Below are 19551 nucleotides of genomic sequence, written 5' to 3'. Positions count from 1 at the left end.
GTGCGTGACGACGCCTTTCCTTCCACTCCTTTTTATTTCCTTTTCGTTCTCTTATCTTTATTTATTACCGCCTTGGACGTCAAGACTGAAGGCGTTTATATATCAATAAATCAATTTATATTATTGGGTACTGCTGCCGTTTTTTTTTCTCTTTAATCATGCCGTTTCCTCCCTTTCCATTATACACTTTTAAATAATTATTCTCTTGTTGTCCTTTGTCTTTTTTTTAAATTTTTTTTTAACTTTAGGTTTATTACACATTAGAGGGAGGTTACACTCCTTTTGGTGTCGCTCTTCAATTGCGAGGGGGGATCGACGGTGAACAATCGTTCAATCATTCGATCATCAAAAAAAAAAAAGCAAAAGAAAAGTGGGGTAACTCGCCATCCTCAACGTAACTGGTGCATTTATGCACTGGGTCCATAGTTACGGATATTCATAACATTTTTGTGCATTGTTTTTTTTTTTTTAAAGAAAAATTTCTGTTACATAGCCGGTAAAGCCACCGTTTCTCCTTTCTTCCCATTCCCATTCACAGCCATCCATCTGCTAGATTGCTGTTGGTTACAGCGGCAGCAGTAGTTGTGGAAGGCGCGACAGTTAGACGAGGGAAGAAGGCAGAAGAAAAAGAAAATATTAATAATTAACAAAAAAAAAAAGGAAGTAAAAATAAGTAAGAAGAAAAAGTCAGAGGGCAAAAGAAGAGGGGAGAGGGTGAAGTTGCAGTTGTGGTAATTATTTTTCATGGCAACTGGAAGACAAATCCCCACCTTCCATGGCAGAGCGAAGCGCCGGCGTGATGATTCACTCACATCAGAATGTGAAGTGATGCAGCTGAGCGTCTTTCCTAGTTCCTGTGGCGTGGTGCCTCCAGGTGATTGTGTTGTGCGGAGTTCTTTGGGAGGAACGGAGGGCGCGTCTCGTCGGTTCAACTTATGGTGCAACGCCGTTCACGCATTGGCCGATGCACATGAGGAGACGAAGAAGCGACTCACTTGCAGGCAGCAGATGTTTAGTGACGTTGCAGACGATAGCATTACGGGTGGTTCCGGTGTTTTGCAGCAGGTGGAGGTTAACGTCACTTGTGGGGACACCGGGAGGAGTTATCTTTTCACATTTACCGTACCGCCACGTAGGACTCATTACAGGGCCATGGAAGACATGGGGGATCATACAAGTCACCAGGCAGATGTTGCGCTTGCGCTCACCAGCCAAGTTATGGCAAAAGTGGGTTTAATCGGTGATCGGACGTGGTGTTTGGTTTTCCGTGGGAAAAATGTTCGTTCAGAAGCTGGGGCCGAGTCACTTATGTCAGCGTTGTGCGATAGGCCATGTGGAATGATCATGTTGGCACTATATCGCACTTCAGGGTTGCAGTAGGTGTTTTCTTACACCTGCACTCTGTGACTTTGTTTGATTGTTGTGCACTTAACTCCTTTTGTTTTGTTCACTAATTTTTCAGGTTACCTTGTTTTGTATTTTTGCCGCCTGTAAATCATGGGGATGTGAAATGTGTGAACTTATTGTTGATGTGGTTAGTTGGTGACGTTAGCGTTGGGCCACCACGTTCCTCAGGTGTTGCGGCATTTTTTTTTCCTTAATTTTTGATCTGTTATGGTGTCCCGTTGCATGTGGAAGGCAGACAAGCGGGGAGGGGAAAAAGTAAAAACAAAGAAAAAAATTACAAGGAAAGGGGAAACTGCATTAGCTACTACATAGTGAAGGGATGGGAACATTTTTATGTGTTCATTTATAATTTGGCAAGATGATGAAGAAAAGGAATAAGCGGGAGAGTTGACCCGGGGACCTCACTTCGCTGCCTCTTCTCGCTACCATATTATTATTATTATTATTATTTTTTGTTTAGCGACTCATACATTACTGTTCCCGCCTCTTATGTTTATGTGTTGCATTTTCTTCTTCCGCCACTGTGTTTCGCAGCAACAGTGACGCAGAGTGCCTGTCACTACATAGGGCGCATACAAAAATATTATATATATGCACGTATATATATATATATATATATATATATTCTTCCATATGACCGTTTTTTCTGTTTTCGCACATTTACACTTGTTGTATTTTTCTCTCTTCTTATTATCTTCCTTTTGCGTTTGAATTTTCATTCCCTTGAACATTAACCTCTTCCCGCCTTAGGTGTTTGGTGGCCCGTGTAACGGCGTAGTAGAAGGGGAAAGAAGTAGGAAGGTGAAAAAAGTAAAAAAGTAAATAAAAAAAAAGAAAGGGGCGACACCATCAATTATACAAGGAAGAATAAAAGGGAGGAGGAGGAGGAGGAGGGGGGAGGGAAAGTAAGAAATAGCAGGAGTAAATACGCAAAAATGCAATGCAATATGAAAACTTGGATAATTTTAGTTACCTTATCATTTTTTTCTCTTGTCGTCACCCGCGCGGTTGTTGCGGACTGCATACCAGAGAAAAGAAGCACTTTGACATCTCAATGTCCCAGTCTTCCCCTGGTGCATCATTTCCATGACCGATTGGCGCGTCGCATGTTGCCTTCTTCCCTTTTTTGCAGTGCCCTCTGCCAAAAGCCGTGGTCGTCATTTGATGAACAGTCACTTCGTTTGGAGATGGAGCAATGGATTCGCGCCAACCGCACGGTGGGTATGTTTCCTGAGGCACACAACTTCGTAATGGATGAGGTTTTAAGATTAACCAACAACTTGGAAGGTATTGCAAATGACACGGAAGATGTGAGGACTGTGTATGCCAAGAGGGTGAAGGAAACGTATCAGAATATGCCGTGGCTAATGGTTAAACCGGGGATTATTGCACAGGCCACTGAATACTACGCATGGAATGTGAGGGGGCGACATATTGTGCGCGCCATTAATCTTGAGGAACAGGACAGTGAGCCGGAACAAATTGCCCATTATGTGCAGGCGGTGAGGGAGTGGTGGCTGGAAGCACAAGCGGCTGTCGCTCGTGACCGTCATGTCGGACCTCCGTATATTCCATGGGTGGATTTGGAGAGACTCATTGGACCACACATAGAACCACCGGTATTGTTTTCCTCTTCAAACTCGACGGGGACGCATAATCAGTCCGGTAAATCTAACATTGGGCTCCCCAGAGAATTCTTCAGACGCCGCTCATATCCGTACTTACCTCCCCCTCTGGTGACACCTCCTGCATTGGTGTATTACTACTCGGATAACTGTAAACGTTGTAGGGATTATAATATCATGTTCGATCTTCTTCCTTTCCTGTACCGCCGTTTATGCGAGCATGGTCACATGTCTGTTGTGAGCTGTAGTCCGGTGCTGATGCTTTTCCGTGCAAAGGCGCCGCGATCTCAATTACTTGTTCCACGCATTCGATTTTATGGTGTGCCATGCCGACTGGAGGTGATCCACATTGCTCCCACTGTCAAGGTCTTTGCTTCTGAACTCCCGGGGAGACGCTTTTGTGATCCACTTGAGAGTGTCGAAATTACAATTGGATCTCAAAAGGATATCGAGTCGATGTTAGTTTCTTTGTTTATACAACTCATAAGACTCGACGTAATTAATATGCGTGTCGTGACTAAGGATGCGTTGGATGACATGAAGAGGGAGGAAGAGGAGGAAGAGAGGAATGATAAGCAGCGGGAACGGTTAACGAAGGGTGGGAACCTTTCTAACGGGACAAAAGAAAAAGGGAATAATACGAACAGTAAAAGGCAGCGAAAGGCCTCTTTCATGACGTTACGTGATGGTATTCGAGAATTGTTGCGATCACATGTTAATGAGACGTGGGGCGGTGGCGCAGATATACTTCGGGCGGCTGATGAGGTGACATGGATGCAGGTATATCCGATGTGGTTTAATATATCGGTTATGGGGCTTGTTGGGTTGTGGGCGGTGTTGTTGCTGTGGCGGTCATACGTTGAACCAAGTTAAATGTCCACATATGTTGTCTTTCCTTCTTTACTTGCTTTATTACCACTATTACTATTATTATTGTTGTCATTATTTTCTCGCGTGCGCACGCATATTCACATCTACGTGTAATTTTCCTTCTTGTTACCCTTATCATATTATTGTTATCATGCCCCCCTTTTTTGTTGTTGTTGGTCTCTTCTGTTCTCATATGTCTGTGCTTGTGTAAATTTATGATTTTTTTTTCTTTTATGTGGAGGAGGCGGCGATGCCTAATGTATTTCCCTTCTCATTTTGTCACTGCGCGTCATAGTGTTATTATTGTCATTGTTATTACTTGAGAAGGGAAAAAGGGGGGGGGCGTGGGGAGATGCAGCTAACATTAGTGATGACAATTATGATAATAATAATAATAATAACAGATGGGGAGTAATGAGAAAATGAAAAAAAAAGTATTTAACATGAGCATATGTCACTCAAGTTACTAACCGCCTTTCATAATAATGATGAAACTGTAGCATTATGGTGTTAATTTTTGTGCTGTATAATATTTTGTCTCCCTCTCTCTCTATGTGTATGTGTGTGTGTGTGTGTGTGTGCTCCTTTCCTCTTTTATTCCACTTTTCACTGTTTAATTTTGTGTTTCTTCCTTCCCACCTGCTACCACCGAAAATTTTGTGCAATTTCACTCTGTTTTTTTTTTCCTCCTCTTAATTCCTCCCACTACAGGGAGAAAAGAGGGAGGAAAAGAAAAAAAAAAAGGAACACAGGAACAGGAGAGAGGAGGAGGGGGGGGGGGGGAGGAAGCGGGAGAAGGTAAAAAATAAATAAAAACGGGCGAAAGGTGAAAAATAAATAAACCTTTTTGGTCAATTTTCTTTTACACACTTTACTACTACTAACATGTTCTTTGAAGGATGAAGTTTGTTTGTTTGTTTATACAATCGTTTCTTTTTTTTTTTTCGTGGAAGAAAAATTCTCCCCACTTTTATTTATTTATTTTCTTTCTTTGCTTTCTATTCCTTTCTTTCGATTTTTTTTTAAAAAAAGATTAGCTTCAAAGTGTAATTGGCTAGTGGAACGGTTAATTTATATATTTTCCAATCACTTTCAAGCAGACGCATACAATCACACTATCGTTCTTTTTTTTTTTTTCTTCCGCACCAGTGACACAAAACCCCCACCCGAAAACAAACACAAAAAGCACTCCCTACAGAAAGCAGGAAAGGTACTGCACATACAAATAAACACCGACACATATATTTATTTATATTTATATTTATATATTTGTGTACAAGCATAAAAAGGGAAAGAGGTGTTGTGACGATACCGCAAAACAAAGGGAGGAACAGGAACAATAAACAACTGTCATTCCATCCTCCAATTCCTCCCTCTGTTTTGTCTTGAAGTTTGTTTGATTACGTGTGCGTGTTCACAAGAGATCCCGTAACGAGGGGGCGGGGGACACGAACCGATAAAGTATATAAACATATAAATAAATATAAAAATTTATTTTAACATCAACAACATCAACAACAACAAAATAAAAAAAAAGAAAAGAAAGGCTCCGGGTTGTTTATTGAATCTCACAACGTTGCACCATTTTGTCTATCAATGGAGCATTTTGCCCCATGTGCCATACGCACGAAGCGTTTTGAAGTTGACCAGTACGTCCGCGTGCAACTGTCGAACGGGCGCTCGGAAATTGGCGTCGTTGTTTCACTTGATGAAGTAAATGATACCGCAGTGATAGCCACTCGTCATGGATATGATGTAACTGTACGTCTTGACAGCGTGCATCGGGCCTTCCTTCTGGTGCTTGACTTGAATGGTGTGCTTGTGGCACGCGGTCGGGGAAGTTTTGCTGATCGCCCCGGTGTGGAGGAATTTGTGCGGTTTGTCATGAACAATTTTGTTGTGGCCGTGTGGACAAGCGGGTTGGAGCGCACCTCCATTCCTATTATTGACAAAGTGCTCAACGGGTATCAGGACCGTTTGCTTTTTCAACTGTATCGTGATTCATGCGGCGCGCGGCCAACTCCTGATAAACCTTATCATACGGTGAAGAATTTGCAAAGGATATTTGACTCGTACCCAAAGAGTTTTAACGCTGTAAACACCATCATTGTGGATGACTCACCCGATAAATGCTCTCATCCCGATATTGCACTTTGTCCGGAGTCTTTCAATGATCCGGAGCGGCAAGCGAATGACAGGGGCCTTGAGATGGCAATGGAAGTACTGAAGGAAGTGCTTCGCACAGACTCCCATGAACCTTTGATTCGCGCCGCTCAGGAGCGGTTGCTCGCGATTGCTAAAAGAAAGGAAGAGGCTAAGGAAAAACAACTAAACGAAGGAGCGAAACTGTCAGATGTTACCGACCACATGAAGGGTGCTGCCTACAATAATACCAACGCCAACACCAACGGTAACGGTAGCGGTAACGGTAATGACGACGACAACAACAACAACAACAACAGAAACAGGAACGATGACAGGAGCAATAGTAGGAAAAGGAATGAGGGAAACAATGCGAAGAAGGACCGCAGTGAACATAGGTCAAGTGATAGAAGAGAGGAACCGGATACGGACGCTGCAGCGATGAAACCATCGGAGACATTTTTTTGGGAAACTCGACTATGCTGCGAGAATATTAGTGTAGGCTGCACCAGGGATGCATGCCGCTTTAGTCACGACCCCGATGATGGCAAGCGTCCCTGCTCACGCAAGGACAAATGCCGGCGAGGGCATGCCAACCGTTGGAGCACCCCCGTAATGGGACAAAAACAAAAGGAAAAATACCAGAAGGTTGCTATTGTCAGATCCTCAAAGTCGCCACAACAAGCAACAAAAGCTGCGAGGTGCACGGCAGTTCGTGGCGGCGGCGGCATGTTGGATGTATTGGGACTACCGGAGGATGTGCCACTCTTCTCGACGCATCCGGACCTTCAGAAGGGACCCGACTCCCGTCACCCCGCTGTGGAACCTCAACTAACGGCATCTGAGGAATTACGGCAGCTTATCGGCCTTCAAAGCCAGCAATGGAAGCGCCCCGCCTCGGGGACAGTAGCGCAGAAACCTTCGGGAGCACTGCACTTTAAATCTGACGGCGGTAACGGCGTCTCACTGCTTCGGCAACTACAGGCAACAGTAGAGGCCGTTAGTGGCGGTAGTGAGAAGGCGAACCGACGTAAGCATAGGAACCGGTAGCAGTATATAAAAATATATATATATATATTTGTTTATTTATATTTGTCGACGCTACTATCGACACCAACCGCAACCAAACCATACGCGATAAAAGACAAATAGGGAGTTTTTTTTTAATAAAAAAAATGGGAAGGGAACAGAAAAAAAACGGTGGGAAATTGTGGGAGGAAGGTTCAAAGGCGCTCGCTGTTAGTTGGTTGGTGCCCTTTTTTTTTTTTTTAAAATCTTCATCCTTCAGCTCTTCCCTTTCCCCTCCACATTCTTCACTCTCTTCTTTCTTTTTTTTTATTAAAAAAAATATTCCCTCTTTTCTCCTGTCAGTGCATATCCTGCACAGAATGAGGGGGAAAGGATAAAGATAGATGTGTTGTCGTAGTTGTGACCACTTCCTTTGATTCTTGGCCCCTTGTTTGTACATGGAGGGCGTGATTTTTTTTTTTTTTAAAGTTCGTTTCTTCTTTTCTTTATTTGTTTGTTCATTTGACTTTGTTTTTTTTTTCTTTCTGTTTTACGCTTTGTTCCAACACCTCTACATTGTGACTCGAATTTACTGCAGTAACTGTAACCATCCCTTGAAACCACGCGACTAACGGGGCGTTTCGGTTTTGTGTTTTTATGTAATTTGGCGGTGAGGGAATCAATGATGAACAACGGAGCGTGATATATACGAAGGGAGAAGAGAAAAAAAAAAAGAAAGAAGGCGAGAAGAGGAAGAACAAAAAAAAATAAATAAAAAAAACATAAATTGCCTGTTGCATTACATGCCAGGTGTTTGTATTTGTGCATAGGTGTGATTGTGTAATATATATATATATATATGTATTTGCTTTGGTTGCATTTTGTGTTTGTTTTGAAAAAGATGATGAATGAATGAGAGGGAAAAAGAAAAAGAAAAAGAAAAAGAAAGGGAAAGGGAAGGATGAGAAGGAGAAGGGGAAGGGATTTCCTCCTTTATTTCTTTATTTCTTTCTCTGTTTCTCTTTTTTTTTTCATTTTCTTTTTTCCCTCTCCCTTCGATGGTGAAGGAGTTTCTTTTCCTTTTTTTGTTGTTGTTGTTCTCTGATTCTACTAGTTTTTTTTCTTTTTTTTTTTACATGTGATATGAAACCTTGTGGTTTCCTTTTCTCTTTATTTGTTACTGCTGATGTTCCAATTTCTGACCTTCACTCTTTCACTTTCATTTTTCCTTTTTACTTTTGTATTTGTTGTTGGAGTTCGGCTTCATGGCTTATGGCTCACAACACATAATCATCATCATGATTACTCCCAATTCCACTTCTTTCTTTTCTTTGCCTGTACCTTCACCTTTTTGTTTGTTTCTTTTTTTTTTATTTTTCTTGTTTACGGTATTTTGTTTGGTTGTTTTAATATTTCTTCAAAGGCTGGTTGCGGGAGGAGGTAGAGGAAAAGAGATAAAGAGAAAGAGAAAAAAAGAGAAAAAGAAAAAGAAAAGAAAAGAAACGAACAGAAAGGTGAAGGTAAAGGAGGAAAGAGTAGTGGCGTAATTGGAATACAAACAGAAAAAAAAACCTAATGGGATATGCAAAAGAAAGCGGAATTATAGGAAAAGAAATAAGAAGGAATAAAAAACGCAAGGAATCAAGGGGAAGTATTTTTTTTTTTTTACGCATTGCAAATTTGGTTACACTCTCTTTGTCGTTTGTGCATTTGTGTGTTGGATAATATATATATATGAAATGTGCACAGAGGACTTGCAAGGTGTGTTGGCGGTGTTTGTGTGTGTGTGTATGTGTGTATGGCTGGTAGAAATGCATGATGAGGTTTAACAAACCAAACCCAAAACAAACAAGCTGATAAATTTATTTATCCTTCCATTTGTTTCCTGCTTTTCCAACTTTGTTTTGTTTTGTTCCCTTTTTTTTTTGTTTCTTTTTTTTATATAGTGGCAGGATCGCCCTCCCCTCCCACACACGCATATACCCCCACCCACTCGCCAATACATCGATTACACGTCTTACAACAGTTGCCAAGTTTTTGCTTTTTTCCATTTTCATTCCATACACGCATCTCTATATCTATATCTATATCTATCTATATATATATCTATATATATATATATATATAGATCTGTTCATATTTATACGTGTGGTTCCCCGCAGCCACGCCCGGCCAACATTTTTATTCCGTATTCTCTTCGCATAACGCATTTGTTGTTAAATTCCATGGGGTACGTGACGGTCACAAGGCCGCTGTTTATTTTATGGAGACTTTTGTCTGTCTTTTAACTCGTTTTATTTGATTCATTTTCTGTTATTTGTGTGTGTGTTTTTTTCTTTTTCCTCCCTCCCCCTTCGGTTTTGTCACACCACAAGGTTTTATATAGTGAAAGACATAAAAGGTTATCACCTCATGATACCAGCCGCTATGCTCGTAGCAAAAGTGTTTCTGCTGGCTTCGTGTTTGGATTCGGTTGCAGCCGTGTTGTTGCCATTTCCTCCCAGCTTTTACGTCACTACCGGTACCACAATTCCTTTCATTTCTTCCCCACCCGTAGCACAGAGTGGAAACATTTACGCCTCCAATGAATCCAAGAGGTTGCGCGTCGATAACTTTTTTATGGGATTTCAGTACTCGTTTGTTGCAGATGGTAAACTGGGACGCGGTTTCGTGTTCGAAAGCATCGCGCCCATCACCACCACCACCGCCAGCGGCAACAAAAATAACAACAACAATAATAACAACAATAATAACAATAGTAGCGAAAAGAAAAGTGGTAGGGGAGGTGATGAGAGAATTTCCTGTCGCTCGTTTGCGTTAAACCGCGGCCTTACGGGGTTTGGAGTTCCGGATGAGTTTGTTAGGCACGCGGAGTCAAGTCTCGTCCGCGGTGTGAAGGTTTGGCGCTACACGGGGTATAGCCGAAGTGGTGTGGGCCCATTGCAGGAGGTGGATTATTTTATTCGCAATGGTACATTTCATGCCGTGCCATGGCGGGTACAAATACGACGGCGGCAGACTGCATTGAAGGAATTGACGGGAAGCCCCATGACGCTTCCGAACTGGCGGTATTTTGGAGGTCTTTTCTTTGATGAAGTGGCAGTCCCTGAAGGACCATACGAAGACAAACTTGAGCGCCTCATGCAGGACACAACTGTCACGTTGGACTTTTATAATTTTGTCCCCGCGGAACCGCATCCATCGGTATTTTCCGTCCCGGACAATTGCAAGGAAGTCAGTGCACGCTTTACGGGAAATGATGTGGATATATCGTTAGCACAACGCTTCCTCGTGGATTTGAGTTTGTACACTCCTGTGGGTCGTGAAATGCTGCGGGAGGAGTTGAATTCCGCGTAATGGGAGCAATAAAACCTCTTGTCCTTGTTCCTTTTTCTTTTTTCTTTTTTTAAAAAAGAAAAGTAATATTCATTCTTTCGGAGTTGTTTTTATATTTGTACTTGTTTGATGACATTGTATTGGTGTCTTTCTCCTTATGGAGGTGGTGGTGACGTTTTCTGATTACTATTTGGTGTCATTGTGGTTCTGGGATATGAGATCATTACTCTCGAGCATTTGTCACGTCTTATATACGGATATTGAAATAAATACACATATTTATGTGTGTGTTGATTGCTCTATTTTCCCCTTTTAAAGTTTCATGTTCTTCTTTTCTTTTTTTTTCTTTTCGGCCGTTTTTTTTTCTTTTTGCTGGATTTTTATTTGTGGGCATATGTGGTTGGATCCCGCTCTCTCTCTCTCCCTCTCTTTTTTTTATAATTTCCTTTTAGTTCGTTTTTTTTTTGACGTGTGTTCCGTGTGGTTGCTCAGTTTCGTATTGTTTCCTTTGAGACCGCTCGGCTTACTCATCATTTCATTTCATTCCTTCGCAGCTGTTTTACGACTCATTTGTTGTTATTGCTGTTATGTTACTGTTATTATTATTATTGAAAAGTTATATACCTCATATGTTTCTCTTCATTTTTTTAAAAAAAAAGGAGAGCCGGATTAAAAAAAAAGGGAGGGGGAAGTATCGGCGATTTGATGTGCGAAGTAAATTGCGAGTAATGGATGAAAAAGGGAAGAGGCATGGGAATATAATTTATGAGCGTCTGTGCTTTGGTTCACTTGAAAAAAGGAAAAAAAAAGAAGGAAGAACAAAGAAACAGTCATTCCGCTTTTAAGTACAAAATGGAAGCAGATTGTGGCACCTTTCTTTTCTTTTTTGTTGTTGCTGTTGTTGTTGTTGTTTTCTTATTATTTGTTTGTTTCTCCCCTTTCCTCCCCCGTCTTACTTAAGTTCCTTCATCATTAAACATCACCGTATATATATATATATATATATATATATATGTTTGCGTTCACATACGCTTTTTCTTTCCTGGTTGCCTTATCCTACATTCTCATTCTATTATTATCATTATTATCATTGTTACTGATATTTTCCCTTAATTTAGTTTCTTTCTTTTTGTGTCGCGCGTGGAAGGAGGAAAGGTAGTTGAAAACCGACCATTTCGGTCAGCATTGACAATAAAAGCAACAACAACAACAACAACAAAAGCAGAAAGGGAGAAGGAAAAAAAGGAAAAAGAAGGCGCCATCACCAATTATATCACAAGAGAAAAGCAAGAAAAAAAGGGGAGGGCGGGAGCTGAGAGTTAAATATGACATATAATCAGCTCTAACAATTCACGTATTACTTTACTTATTATTTATACGTGGGCAGCAGCTCTGCTACGTTTAAGTGACATACGTAAGTATATATAAGCGTATTTAACTCTTCTTTTCTACTTTGTGTTCTAATTGCTATAAAAGAAAAAGAAAAAAAAACATAGGCGTCTGAGAAGTGGAGGAGCACAAAGTGGGGAACAAAAAGAAGAGGTCTGTGGTAGAAGAATTTTTTTTTTTCGTTTGCCTTCTTTGGTGTGCATACATATATTGTCGTAGTTGTTGATTTTGTTTTTATTATTAACATTGCGATGAAGCTTTACTCCCTGGCAATTGTAAAACCCTACCCAAGTGGTGTGGAGAAGCAACCCGTCATATGCTCTCAGGCCATCGACGTTAGTTCATTTGGATTCTTCCAGCGGAACTCCGCAAGGGAATTCATAGTGTTTCTCACCCGTACCGTATCGAACCGCGTGGCCAAAGGTGTTAAAACACAAATAACAGAAAATGGCAATGTTGTCTTTGCTCATGCGACACTCGATGGGTTGGTTGCTTTAGCCATTAGTGATGTGGAATATAACTCCCGTGTGGCATTTACGTTACTTGGTGATCTCGTTCAGCAATTCCAAACCACATTTCGCGGCAAATACGACCTCGTTGATGGGAAGGAAGATAACTTCCTCAGTTGGCCACATTTGACGGAAACTTTGGAGAAATACCAGAAACCAGAAGAACAGGATAAGATTCTGAAGATCAAACGAGATATAGAAGACACCAAAGTTATCATGTACAACGCCATTGATCAGATTATTGAACGCGGGCAGAAAATTGATGACCTCGTCGCACAAAGTGAGGATTTGGGAATGGCGAGCAAAACCTTCTACAAGCAAGCCAAGAAAACAAACTCTGGGTGTTGCACCGTCATGTGAGCTGGTGTGTACTTCCCATATTCACGTGATCGTTCTGCGTTTTGTTTTGTTTTGTTTTATGTCGTTCGCTCATACTTGTTTTGTTTCTTTTTTTTTTCCCTTCCCTCACCTTTAATTTACTTTCCCACAGACACGGTCTCTCTATCTCTCCCTTTCTTTCTATAGCTTTCTCTCTGTCTGTGTCCTCTCACTTTTTTTCTTCTTTGGACCCAACCGGTTGCAACGGTGAGAGCTGTGGAGTATATATATTTTCAAAACTTGTTATATGCTGAGTTGTATAGATCCCTGAGTTGTTACTCGTTTATTTCCTGTTAAGCTCACAGCGTTTTGTTTTTTTTTGTGCTTTATGCAAGAGCTTACGATTTAGCGACGCGCAACTCAACCTGTCCATATGTGCGGATGATGAACCGAACGAAAAAAAAAAGGAAGGAGAGATAAACTTAAGTGGGAAATGAAACAAAGAGGACGGAACTAAGGGAGTTGAGTGTCAAGGGTATTTGCATATATATATATATATATTTATTTATTTATTTATATTTATATTTATATATATGTGTGTGTGTGTGTTTGTGTGGAAGGAGGGAAAGGAAAGGGGAGGGGAGAATCAGAGTTTTGTGCTCGCATTTGTGTGTGAAAATACGGTTGGATGTTACGTTCTGTGAAGCGAGTAGAGGTTGCCGATACTTCCGCAGCTGCATGGCGCTAACTAAACTCTCTCAGAGGAACCCTCTTATGACAAAACCCTTTTCAGTGTATTTGATAAAGGGAAGGAAGGAGGAGGGACATGATGACACATTCTTTGTATTGCAAATTCATGTGGAGGCACTAAAGCGATTGTGATTAATCGCTTTTACTTTCTTTTTATTTTACTTTCATCAAACCCTTCCGTTTCCTTCCCTTTTTCCCTCACCCAGCTTCTGCACTTGAATGTCCATGTTTGACGGCTCAACTGCAAAATTTGCTCCATCGTTGTTGTGCCGCAGATGCCTTCATTCGATCATCAAGTTTTGTGAACTAGACATCTCTGTTTTTATTCAATGCTCGTGCTGTATGATTCACTCACGTATTTTAATTGCTTTGATGCCTCCTCTTGTCTGTGCAACACAATTTTTTGAAATGCCAAACTTTATAACACTGTAACGGATTTTTTTTTGTTTCCTCTCTTTACTGACATCTTCTTCCATAATATGTATATATTTGTGGGGAATTAAGGGAGTGTGATTTACGAAGGGGGAAATTACTGGAAAGGACAAAAGAAACGCTAAAGTTTCAACGATTGAATAGGGTAGGGGAAAACAAATAGTGGTGAAGAGTGGGAAGAGGGAATGGGTGTTGGGTTGGGTTTCGTGCCGGCTGGTTACCACAGTGAGTTGGGAGCTTTATGTACTGCTTGCGCGGCGGCTGCTTCATTTGCGTTTTTGCCTAATCAATTTCTGGTGGTAGCAGTGCCGGTGTGGCTTGTGCTACAACGGTTGGTGGCTAGCGGTGTGCGTAACAGAGCAAGGCCGCGAAGGCGAGGAGATGAAGTGAGTTGCTGTAAAGGCACAGGCAGTAGTGTTAGTCTGGACAAACCAACATCTTCTGTAGTGGATGAGTCACGTTCCGTGTTTGTCATGACGCGGGACATGAAGGATGAGGAGCGGCCCGTTGCTATCGTAACGGGGACGAACTCCGGCATCGGGTTCTGGACTGCGGTAGGACTGGCAGTAGAGGGGTATCGCGTGATATGTACCTGTCGGGATGCGTCACTCAGCGAAATAACCGCGGGGAGGATTAGGGAAAAGGCAGAGCAACGACGGCTTAAGGATACGAAAGGTCAAGAGTATAGGGAGGTGCCCTCCACAGTCATCGTCGACGGGAGGTTCTGCATCGAGTGTGATGACTTCAGTAGTGTACGTCGTTTTGTGGACCGGTTTAGGGCATCTTATGATCGTCTTGACGTGTTGGTCAACAACGCTGGTATGATGCGTCGACGACTGGAGTTCAGTCGGTTCAATCCGCAACTGGAGTTTCACACGGCGGTTAATTTTCTCGGCCCTCTGCTTTTAACTGAGCTGCTTATACCCGTATTGAAGCAAAGCAGGGGCCGTGTAGTATACGTTTCCTCTGCGGCTCACCGATACCCACAGCTGGTGTTACATGAAGGTGGATTCTTGCGTTTGCTGTTCTCCCGGGGAGCAGCTGATTGTAAACTTAACGGTCGCCTATTGGAGGCTCTGAAGGCACTCAATAGTGGTGAGGCTAACGCCCTTGGCGCACTAACGTCGTCTACACTCCTATACGCCTTTGCCCGTTATGGGACCAGTAAGCTGCTCAATATATATCACGCTCACCACATTGCCCGGCACCACGGCATCGCTGTTTGCAGCCTTCATCCCGGTTGTGTGGGCACAAACTTCTCGCGAGACCTCGTTTTTAGTGGCTTTGTGGCCTGTGCGTACCAGCTCGTGTGTTTGCTCTTCCTAAAGTCCCCTGAAGATGGAGCCCAAACAACGCTGCACTGTGCCATGTGTGATGCGGAGGAACTTCGGCCCGTTGAACCACATGGTGGAGATCCGAATGCCTTTGTCAGCCCCTACTTCGCTGAGTGCATGAACCAAACACATCCATGGCTCTTGCGCTACGCTTGGGATGTGAAGGAGGGGGACCTCATTGTGGAATGGGGCAAAGACATTGTTGGCCTTCCGTTAAACGCAAAGGAAGACCATTCCGCATAGGGATTGGAGGCGAACCCGTCGTGAAGAGGCGACTTCTCACTTCATCAATGCGGTAGAACATATATTTATAAATATATAAATGTATTCCCTTAGAGGGTGTGGGTTAGGGTTAGGGTTACAACTGTGGGAGTAAAGTGAAGTGGGTTTACGTGTAACGTACCCTTGATTGTTTCATTTGGTTTGTTTTACGTGGCAAAGTGGTGATCAGGGTCTGCCGTGCCACTTTTTTTTTTTTTTTCTGGCGGCAAAAGGTTCTCTTGTATGCCCCTATCATTTACCATGGAATGTAAAGTAGGTCTCACCCTCAAGAAAAAGGTGCTTAACATTTCCATTTGTCTGCTTTTCCCTCTCCCCTTCCGGTCCCCTACACGACCCACCAGTTCCTTTCTTTATCGATTGTTTTTACTTCGCAGCAACCACTTCAAATTGCAGGTTTAATGCCTATTACGGAATCCTTTCTTTTCGCGTTTGATACTCTGTTATTGTTATTGTTATTATTTTTGCTTTGTGGTTTCCGGACTGCTCTACCGCCTGAGGTATTTTTCAAACTCCCATATGCGCTTCCTTTTTGTTTTTAAATATTGGAACGGATAACTCGTTTCTATGCTTTGTTGCAAAGGGAAGCGGTGCCACGACGTGATTGCACTCATCGTGCAAAAGTCGTTCCTTTTTTTCTCACAGACCGTTCAAACACAGCATTAGGTGTGGGTTACGAAACCCTTTCTCTCCTTCCAGTTGGGAATCAAGGGGGGGGGGATCAAAAAATAAAGAAAGGGGAAAAGGGAGGAAAGGAAATAACAGACAAAAGAGGGGCTGCCGTTACCCTGCAACGATGAGTGTGCCATCCGCAATCCGCATCGACACCAGAGTCGCGTATCGCCGTTTAATCAAAGTTGCGGAACAAGTTACGCGTGACTGCCCACTCTACCAAACTGAAGGACTCAGGCAATATGTGGGCCGTCGCTTCCTTGAGAGGGCGGAGCGGAACCGACAGCAGTATAGGCATCTGCTCCACGATGGGAGCGGGGATGCGCGTGGTGGAAGAAGGAAGTTCCAAAAGCAGCGGGGTTTGACTGCGCAGTACGGGAAGTTCATTGCGAAGGAACTACAGCAGGTGCATGGGTTAGCTGAGTTACTGTTGCGTGCACCAGGCAATACGGCCCTTACTTCTATGCTTCAGGTTTTGTCTGCCGGAGTGGGGAATGTCCACTACCAGCAGACGGTAGAACGAAATTATGTTCGCTACTGCCAGTTTGAGGAGAAGAAGTTGGATCGTGACGAGGTGGAGGAGGAGGCGACCTCCGACAGGCAGAATCGCATCATGCAGCATGCGCTCATTCCGTACGGCGAGCGTTTACTTATTCTTCACAGACTGCAAGAAACCGGCGGCGGCAGGGACGCTGTTGCGGAGCCCGGTAGGCTGACGTCATGGCAAGTCACAGAGGCAATCGTAGGAACTCGTAGCGGTGTTACAGCTCATCACATGTCGCATGGGAAGGAGAATGTGGTTGTGGAAGTTGATGAAACATTCAATAAGCAAATTGTTTACGTACGGTGTGAGACATACGACTGGTCTCGTGACGTGGAGCGTGTGGAAATCGCGGAGGCGGAGGAGCTGCGCGGTACGGTGTTCCATGCGGAGTACCTCAGTGTGGCCCTGCGGCTGTGTGATGCGTTAATGGTGGAGACCCCATTGCACGCGTATCGGTCCACCGTCCTTGTCGGTCACGGTGTTGGTGGGGCAGTTGCTTTCTGCCTCGCGTTACTTTTGCACGCCCGCGGCTTTGACGTGAAGAACTGCGTGACACTCGGTGCCCCCAAATGTATCCAAAAGTCTCTTGCGCGGTACGTCCACGCGGTGAATCCCATTCGGGTGGTGTTGGAAGGTGACCCACTGATTGAGCTTCCAGTAACGGGAGCTGAGGGCGACCCTTTTGTTCATTGCGGCGAAATACTACTGATGGATAACCGCGCCCGGGCGGATCTGGGCAGTGAGGCGGATATGAAGACGAGAGAGGCGGGGAGACAATCGGAGGGCGGAAGAAATGAGTCCACTGAAGATTTGTTTACCGCTGAGTCACTTAGCGATTCACTTGATCCGTCGGAGGAACTCGCAATGGGTAACGAGGAGGGATGCGTGGCTACAGGGGATAATAACGATGAAGGTGACGTTGGTGGGGAGGATTTGTTGGAGCAACTCCGGTTGGCGGCGAAGCGGTACTCCGAAGGATTTTTAGTGAATCATTACGTTGAACACTTGACAGATACAACCGTTCGGCTGACTTATGCGGAAGGTGATGAGGTTTGGGACGAGGGTGATTACGCGCAGATGAAGCGCGAGGACCAGTTGGGGCACAGTTTCTCAGGGTCGCAGAAGTGGCAGGACGAGTTAAGAAGCCCAGTGTAACGCATAGCGTGGGTAAGTGTTTGGCAGCGCCTGCGGTCGGTACGCGTAGTGTTTCGAGGGGCTGCGCTTTCCTCGCCCTCTTAATACATTAACATCATCTCACAGTAAATAGTTATTTATTTATTTTGCGCACGCATAAACCTGTGGTGACACAAATCTATGAGTGCTGGTGATGCGGCTACTAGTTCCGGTGGTAGGGAAGTTTATTCGCTTAATGTACTTGTTAGCATATTGCCATTTCACTCCCTCCCCACATCCAAATGAGTGAACGCATATATACAAAATTTACATTTGGTACATTAAGTGGATAGAATTTGCCACCGCCGTCGGCACGTTCAGTCACTGATAGTGGAAAGATACACATATTGTCCAAGTAGTGTAATCTGGCGGGGCGATGTTGCATGTCGAGTCATCTGAGATGCAGGCAGCAATAACAATGTGTCAGTTTCTTTTAATTTGGGCGTTCACCCACCTCTTTGGTTGGTTTTGGCGGGTCAATATGTCGGGCGTCTCAACTACACTTCTCATGATTAGCAGTTGTCTGATTTGCCGCAGAAAGGCGAAGGGCCGCAGTTGTCGGTGGCCTGCTAATACGGGTAAAAACTCTCGTGTAGCCCTCGTCACGGGGGCATCTTCCGGCATTGGTTTTGCCGTTACGCAGCAACTTGTTGAACATGGTTGGCGTGTGGTCATGGCGGGGCGCAGTGAAGAACGGCTGCTTGAGGCACGGAAGAAAATTATGGTGCGGAATCCTTCTGGCTGTGCAATCGTTGTTGGTGTATTGGACCTGTCGGATCTGAGCAGCGTGCGAGATTTTGCCGAGGTTGTGACTGGACAGAAAGATCAATTATCTCTGTCACTTTTGGTGAATGCGGCTGGGGTGTTGCGCCGGCGTCTTCACCGCTGTGATGGTACAGGGATGGAGGAGATGATTGCGACTAACGTGGTTGGGCCGATGCTTCTCACAGAGTTGTTGCTTCCGCTACTGGATGAGACAGCGCTGCGGACTGGGGCGTCGTCGCGGGTTGTTAATATTGCATCCAGCTGCCACACGTTTTTGGGCGTCGCCCCACAACAGGGTCCTCTGGAGATGTTGAAAGAGCTCCACAGCAGGGCACCGCTCAGTGAGGATGCCGGGCCACGGGATTTTACTCTATGGAACTTTGTGGGTTATTATGGGCTTTCCAAACTGTGCATGATTTGGTGGACAAATATCCTTGCACAGCGTGTTTCTTCCCTTTACCTTCCCACCACCGGGGGAGCTCAACCGTCACAACCGCTACCCCGGGTCTCCGTTGCCTGTTGTCACCCCGGTATCATTACAACGCATTTGTACCGTGATCTCTTCCCTACTTTCGTACTGGACTATTTAATTTACTATCCCTCGCTGCTCATTGGTAAAACATGGACAGATGGAGCGCAGGTGGTGCTGCGGATGGCTGTTGAGGAGGAGCGGTTGGTGCAAGGTGGATATTACCTTTGCGATGGCGAGTATGGTGAGAAGAGCAGTAACTGTTGCCTCTCTGCATACGCAAAGGACATGAAAGCGGCGGAGGAATTTTGCGCGTGGGCGAATATGCAAATAGAATTACAAAAGGACACTCCACGAGTTCCAAAGTTACGCACCAAAAAGGTAGACCTACCCAGGCGACTTATTGCAGTAAAACTTTTGTGAACGTGAGTGTAGTCGTAAGTGCGAGACGGGAGCGGAAAGTAGGGTTGACTACCGGCGTTTGATCGGGAGCTGCAAAAAGACGTGGTAGAGGCGGTGCACTACGGGG

At 44.0% G+C, this 19551-nt stretch overlaps 11 protein-coding genes across 11 annotated transcripts; 9 read left to right on the top strand and 2 right to left on the bottom strand.

Annotated features, from left to right (window-relative positions):
- Positions 1-744: 744 nt before the first annotated feature.
- TbgDal_IX8860 (hypothetical protein, conserved) lies at positions 745-1380 on the top strand (the record flags this gene model as incomplete). The annotated part of the gene is made up of 1 exon (XM_011778774.1): positions 745-1380. The coding sequence occupies one exon, from the start codon at positions 745-747 to the stop codon at positions 1378-1380; it is 636 nt and encodes a 211-aa protein (XP_011777076.1).
- A 962-nt stretch (positions 1381-2342) lies between these two features.
- TbgDal_IX8850 (hypothetical protein, conserved) lies at positions 2343-3905 on the top strand (the record flags this gene model as incomplete). The annotated part of the gene is made up of 1 exon (XM_011778773.1): positions 2343-3905. One exon carries the CDS (start codon positions 2343-2345, stop codon positions 3903-3905), a length of 1563 nt encoding a protein of 520 aa, XP_011777075.1.
- A 1593-nt stretch (positions 3906-5498) lies between these two features.
- On the top strand, positions 5499-7094 carry TbgDal_IX8840 (hypothetical protein, conserved; the record flags this gene model as incomplete). The annotated part of the gene is made up of 1 exon (XM_011778772.1): positions 5499-7094. The coding sequence occupies one exon, from the start codon at positions 5499-5501 to the stop codon at positions 7092-7094; it is 1596 nt and encodes a 531-aa protein (XP_011777074.1).
- Positions 7095-7535: 441 nt separating this feature from the next.
- On the bottom strand, positions 7536-7880 carry TbgDal_IX8830 (hypothetical protein, unlikely; the record flags this gene model as incomplete). Its single annotated transcript, XM_011778771.1, has 1 exon — positions 7536-7880. The coding sequence occupies one exon, from the start codon at positions 7878-7880 to the stop codon at positions 7536-7538; it is 345 nt and encodes a 114-aa protein (XP_011777073.1).
- A 578-nt stretch (positions 7881-8458) lies between these two features.
- Positions 8459-8869, bottom strand: TbgDal_IX8820 (hypothetical protein, unlikely; the record flags this gene model as incomplete). Its single annotated transcript, XM_011778770.1, has 1 exon — positions 8459-8869. One exon carries the CDS (start codon positions 8867-8869, stop codon positions 8459-8461), a length of 411 nt encoding a protein of 136 aa, XP_011777072.1.
- Positions 8870-9464: 595 nt separating this feature from the next.
- TbgDal_IX8810 (hypothetical protein, conserved) lies at positions 9465-10409 on the top strand (the record flags this gene model as incomplete). The annotated part of the gene is made up of 1 exon (XM_011778769.1): positions 9465-10409. The coding sequence occupies one exon, from the start codon at positions 9465-9467 to the stop codon at positions 10407-10409; it is 945 nt and encodes a 314-aa protein (XP_011777071.1).
- A 301-nt stretch (positions 10410-10710) lies between these two features.
- On the top strand, positions 10711-11061 carry TbgDal_IX8800 (conserved hypothetical protein, unlikely; the record flags this gene model as incomplete). The annotated part of the gene is made up of 1 exon (XM_011778768.1): positions 10711-11061. One exon carries the CDS (start codon positions 10711-10713, stop codon positions 11059-11061), a length of 351 nt encoding a protein of 116 aa, XP_011777070.1.
- A 967-nt stretch (positions 11062-12028) lies between these two features.
- On the top strand, positions 12029-12646 carry TbgDal_IX8790 (vesicle-associated membrane protein, putative; the record flags this gene model as incomplete). The annotated part of the gene is made up of 1 exon (XM_011778767.1): positions 12029-12646. One exon carries the CDS (start codon positions 12029-12031, stop codon positions 12644-12646), a length of 618 nt encoding a protein of 205 aa, XP_011777069.1.
- Positions 12647-13971: 1325 nt separating this feature from the next.
- TbgDal_IX8780 (short-chain dehydrogenase, putative) lies at positions 13972-15363 on the top strand (the record flags this gene model as incomplete). The annotated part of the gene is made up of 1 exon (XM_011778766.1): positions 13972-15363. The coding sequence occupies one exon, from the start codon at positions 13972-13974 to the stop codon at positions 15361-15363; it is 1392 nt and encodes a 463-aa protein (XP_011777068.1).
- An 832-nt stretch (positions 15364-16195) lies between these two features.
- TbgDal_IX8770 (hypothetical protein, conserved) lies at positions 16196-17770 on the top strand (the record flags this gene model as incomplete). Its single annotated transcript, XM_011778765.1, has 1 exon — positions 16196-17770. One exon carries the CDS (start codon positions 16196-16198, stop codon positions 17768-17770), a length of 1575 nt encoding a protein of 524 aa, XP_011777067.1.
- A 394-nt stretch (positions 17771-18164) lies between these two features.
- Positions 18165-19445, top strand: TbgDal_IX8760 (short-chain dehydrogenase, putative; the record flags this gene model as incomplete). The annotated part of the gene is made up of 1 exon (XM_011778764.1): positions 18165-19445. The coding sequence occupies one exon, from the start codon at positions 18165-18167 to the stop codon at positions 19443-19445; it is 1281 nt and encodes a 426-aa protein (XP_011777066.1).
- Positions 19446-19551: the final 106 nt, after the last annotated feature.

The sequence above is a fragment of the Trypanosoma brucei genome, chromosome 9, assembly GCF_000210295.1.
Source record: "Trypanosoma brucei gambiense DAL972 chromosome 9, complete sequence".
Taxonomy (NCBI): Eukaryota; Euglenozoa; class Kinetoplastea; order Trypanosomatida; family Trypanosomatidae; genus Trypanosoma; species Trypanosoma brucei.
Note: the sequence above shows the minus strand (reverse complement) of the source record. Positions and strands in the feature narration are given on the sequence as shown.